Consider the following 5,057-nt stretch of genomic DNA (forward strand, 5'->3'; position numbering starts at 1 on the left):
CCTGCTAATTATCATGTTGGTATAACGCTTTAGCATTAGCTCCTGCTAATTATCATGTTGGTATAACGCTTTAGCATTAGCTCCTGCTAATTATCATGTTGGTATAACGCTTTAGCATTAGCTCCTGCTAATTATCAAGTTGGTATGCAGCTTCAGTGGAACCATGATTAGCTGTTCAGATTTAGTGAAGCTAACTTTTAGTTAGCGGTGTCCACTGCTGACCAGAACCGTACCAGAACTCCTCTAGTTACACCGGGTCGTGAAATACTCAGGTTCTTTTGGATCCTCACCCTGGTTGAGCTGCACCGGCGCCGCCACCAGAACCCCGTTGACCGAACACCGAGCCCCACCGAGCGGCACCAGGGTAACCGTCCCGTTCTGGTTCTCAAACACACAGTGCTCGCTCTCCAGGTCCAGGCCGTGCAGAACTGCAAGAGCAGAGCAGAACGTGAGTCCAGAACCAGGACCAGCAGAGGTCTTCATCAGACGGACAGGACTCACTGATGTCCTGTTCGCTGGACGCGTCCTCCCGGCCCACGTACGTCCGTCCCTCCTGAGACACAAAACACACCTTTCCTGAGCAACCTGAACGCCTCGTGGCCCGACTACAGTCTGACCCGACGGCGCCACCTTCAGGTGGTAGAGGATGATGCCGGTGCTGAGCAGGTCGTCATCGATGCCGATGAGGTGAGGCAGCTCCGAGTCCAGAACCACGCCGATGCCCTCCTTCCTCAGAGCCAGCGTCTCCTCCTGCAGCGCAGAGAGCAGGAGTCAGGAGGAGTCTGGACCGGACGGAACCGGACCGGACAGGTCTGGACCGGACAGCACCGGACCGGACTGCACCAGACCGGACCGGATCGGTTCTGGACCGGACCGGACAGAACCCTCTTACCTTCAGGATGTTCTGCGTCTCGTTCCATTTGTTGGTCCACTCCTTGGTCAGCTCCAGAACCTGCGGACCAGAACAGCAGAGTGAGCCGTCGGAGGCTTTCAGAACGTTTCCGTCCTCCATCTTGTCTGAGCGCCGATGTGGACCGACCCGGGCCTCGTTCTGGTGCAGCTTCTCCTCCATGCTCAGAGCCGTGGGCGAGTCCAGCAGAGCGATCTGAAGCAGAGGGAGGGAAAACCGTTTCAGGAAACCATGATGCTGCCATTACCAGGACCGGTTATCGGGCCACTGAAATCGTTTTAAAAGCCGAGCTCTGCTGCTTCTCGAAGAACTGACTGACGGGATTATTTTATTTTATTATATCAATGAACGTACAACGTTGTCATGAAGACACCAGATTTAGCAAAATGCCAACGATCAACAAGGTGACATGGGGCCGAATCAGGAAAACGCGCCGTCAGCTGAGCCGTCACGACGCCGACTCTGGTTTCCGGAGCTCCTCAGGGCTCAGCGCTCGGCCCGCTAGCTATGTTGGTATTTAGCCAACCTGATCCGTAAATCCAGCCAGTGAGGCGTCTAAAGCAGAGTCGTTCTAATTTGATGTTTCTGGTACTAAATGCGGTGCGGCGCCCTGAGCGCTCACCTGGTTCCCCTGCAGCAGCAGCGCCTTGAGCCGGGCGATCTCCGCCCGCAGCTCCCTGATCAGCCGGACGTTGGAGTCCTCGTTGACGGTGGGTTTGTTGATGATGTTCTTGGCTCGGTTGGCGTAGCGCAGAGTGCTGAGCGTCTCGCCGTAGTTCACGTCGGCGGGGGAGATGGCTGCGAAGACTAAACAGTCAGGGCTTTTATTCTGAAGAGCTGCTTACCTCAGTCTGGTCAGGCGGCGGCGCTCACTTGCGATCATGATGGTCTTGGCGTTCCCGCCCAGACTGTCCTTCAGCAGCCAGGTCAGCACCGAGTCTCTGTAGGGGACGAACACCGTCTTCTTCTTCTGGTTGGCGTTCCCGCCGTCCGGCGCCATGTCAGCTGGACGGAAACAGAGACAGCGGGTCAGAACCGGAGCGCCAGCCGCAGCGGCGCAATCACACGGCGGTCCTGACCCAGAGCAGAGATGACGTTTCCCAGCGTGACCAGCGACTTGTTGATGTTCCCGCCCTCCTTCAGCCGGACGCCGGAGGCGCCGGTGGCGTCGGCGCGCTCGCTGCCGGCCAGGTCCACCAGGTGGATCTTACTCACCGTCTCGCTCGGCATCTCTGCGTCAAACTTGGCCTGAAATCAGACGCGGCGGTCACTTCGGCCTGCCGACACGAGGCCGTGGGATTGGCCGACGCCACCGACCTGCGTGAAATTGATGGTGAAGATGGCGTGGGAGCGGCTGCTGACGTCGTTCATGCCGGTGCTGGCGGTGGTGCGGTTGATGTTCCCCGCCTCCATCAGCTCCTCCACGTCGCCGTAGTTCTGCACCAGGTGTTTGGACAGGTCTGCGCCGCAACACAAACCCACCACACCGATCAGAAAAACTGAAAACGCTGGGAACCGAAACTTTAAAACGCACCAAACGCGTTAAAAACGAGAAACATTAAAGTCACACAAAGAAACACTGAAAACTGTAAAAGATTCATTGCACATAGAAACCAGAAAGACGTAAAAAACACGCTGTGAATTTAGGAAACGCAGGTTAAACCGCATGAAGCGGCGCTGAATCAGTCAGGAGCCGCCGGCGCCGCTACCTTCCACGTACGGCCCGTCCTTGGGATGCTCTCGGACCCGCAGGTTGTAGGTGTGGCTGGACTTCCTCCTCAGCAGGTCTCTGACTCGCTCGTTGTAGATCTCCAGGTAGCTGGAGGGACGACAGGTCGACAGGGGGTTCTGGTATTCGACCCGTTTGGGTTCTGGTTCAGTTTGTCTCCAGGAAATGAGGCAAAAATAACCAGATAGAGAGAAAGTGCTGTCGCCATGACAACTCCTGCCTTCTCTGGCAGCCCACAGCACCACTCTTCCTCAGCTGTGCTCAGAGCCGACCCCGGAGCCGCAGCACCACCTGGAGGTGCAGGCGGTGGACTCACCTGACCTCGGTGCGGAACGAAGCTTCGTCTCGCCGCGACGCGTCAGCGATCCGACTGAACAGCCCCTCACAGATCCTGGGGATCAGACCGGCGTCGCCCTGACGGAAAACGGCCCGTTACCATGGAAACGCTGATGCCTCATTCTGACTTTACTGGAAATTTTCCACTAAAATGGTCAGAACTTTGAGTTCCAGTAACACTGCCTCTCACCTGCAGGGGGCAGCGTTTCCTGCTACGCTCTTTATACTAAATAAATGTAAATATTTTATGAAAATGATTCCACTCTATGCTTAATTTTAAATAAAGTCTAATAATTGTGGGTATTTTTAATGGCGGGTCGTCAAGTTCCGATTTAAAGAATAAAATGTTCATGTCCAAATGAATGAACTGAAGCGTTCAGTTCGTTCAGGTCAAACCGCGTTCATTCAGCAGCAGAAGAAGAAGCGGCTCCTGGTTGAGCCAATCGGAGCCAGACTGAGTGACTCCTCTGGTCAGCAGAGATTATTCTGTTTGCCTGCAGGTCAGAGACCCAACGCCGATTCAATCACCAGAGCAAACAGCAAACCGGCCAGATCATCCCATCAGGAGACACGGCGGCGCCGCACACAGCCAAGATGGCCGCCGCGGCGCTCCGTTTACAGCGGTAAAGATGGCCGCCGCGGCGCTCCGTTTACAGCGGTAAAGATGGCCGCCGCGGCGCTCCGTTTACAGCGGTAAAGATGGCCGCCGCGGCGCTCCGTTTACAGCGGTAAAGATGGCCGCCGCGGCGCTCTGTCTGACTACATTTATTTTGAAATGACTTTGTGAACGCAGCTGAAAATTCTCGAGTCTCTGACCAAACCCTGCTGGGACTCTCAGCCAGAAACTGAGGGTCAAAGGTCATGCCTCAGTTCTCTCAGAGAAATCAACCCACACATTCATAAACAGAGCATCCAACCAAAGCCCAGCGCTGTGAAAAGCTGACTTGGACTAGGCCATTACTCCAAGATGTCATTTGTTTGTTTTTGTTTATAAATTTTTACCAGAATTGTTTTTCCTCCCATTAAATTCCCTCAAACTTCCTCATAAAGAAGAAAAACCCTGAGCTTTTCCTCAGTGGTGGAGCTGATCACTGAACTTCTCCCACTGAGCCAACCAGTCTGACCACAAGCAGCTACTGGTTTCCACTGGCCACACTTTCCCTCTCTGCTCTTATCCAGACCAAACTCAGCCGGACATCCAAACAAACGGATCAATCAGCTGCAGATCAATCAGCCGTCTCCACGGCGACCAGCTGTCCAGCCGTTACTGGGATCCAGTGTGAGTTCTTACTGGGACGCCCATCATGGTGTAGGACTTCCCGGATCCGGTCTGTCCGTAGGCGAACACGCAGGCGTTGTAACCCTCGAAGGCCGCCTTCAGCACGTCGGAGCCCAGGTCCCTGAACACCTGCGGAGGTCAGAGGTCAAAGGTCACAGCAGCCCCGTTGCGACATGGCCGCCGCTCCGCCGGCCTCACCGTTTCCTGAGAGACGAAGGCGCGGCTCCGTCCGTCTGTCGAGTCATAGGAGAAGTCGTAGGTGAAGGTTCTGATCCGTTCCCTCATCGAGTCGCCGACCACGCCCTCTGGGACCTGAGGGGCAGAAACACCAAGGCTTGGGTTCTGACTGGCACCGGTTCGGACCAGAACCGGAACCAGGACCCAGCTAACCTTCAGGTTGGTGATGCTGGTCTTGCTTCCCTCCATCCTGATGATGCATTTGGCCTCCAGCTCTTTCTCCCTGGAGGAGAAAACATCTGGATCAACATCTAGTTCCGACCTGCTTCTGGTTTCAACCAGAACAAAAATGTAAATGTTAAAGATTCGAGTCTGAGCGACATTTACAGCATCCCGCCTCCTGAACAGGTTACGAGGTTTTTGCTGAAAATCATTTGCAGACCAAGAGGTTTCAGTCTGAGCTGTCTCTTTAAGTCCAATCAAGCTGCTGCTGGCCACGCCCACAACTCAGCGTTTACACCAGTGGTTTCCAAACACTTTCTGCCCCCCCCTATGGATTACAAATGGCTGTCTGGTTGAACCGATGCGTGTGACGGGGGAGGCATCGACTGTTTTGGGGGCAAAAT

At 54.9% G+C, this 5,057-nt stretch overlaps 1 protein-coding gene across 1 annotated transcript in view; it reads right to left on the reverse strand.

The window, feature by feature from the left end:
- kif16ba (kinesin family member 16Ba) overlaps positions 1-5,057 on the reverse strand; it is a 27,714-nt gene that overhangs the window by 17,612 nt on the left and 5,045 nt on the right. Inside the window, 14 exon segments of the mRNA XM_007578496.2 lie at positions 291-428; positions 502-553; positions 631-750; positions 893-952; positions 1,040-1,105; positions 1,533-1,708; positions 1,784-1,915; positions 1,990-2,158; positions 2,228-2,370; positions 2,620-2,729; positions 2,956-3,053; positions 4,267-4,383; positions 4,453-4,566; positions 4,645-4,714. Of these exon segments, the coding sequence (XP_007578558.1) occupies positions 291-428; positions 502-553; positions 631-750; positions 893-952; positions 1,040-1,105; positions 1,533-1,708; positions 1,784-1,915; positions 1,990-2,158; positions 2,228-2,370; positions 2,620-2,729; positions 2,956-3,053; positions 4,267-4,383; positions 4,453-4,566; positions 4,645-4,714 (1,565 nt within the window).

Source organism: Poecilia formosa, unplaced genomic scaffold, assembly GCF_000485575.1.
Source record: "Poecilia formosa unplaced genomic scaffold, Poecilia_formosa-5.1.2 Scaffold481, whole genome shotgun sequence".
Classification (NCBI taxonomy): Eukaryota; Metazoa; Chordata; class Actinopteri; order Cyprinodontiformes; family Poeciliidae; genus Poecilia; species Poecilia formosa.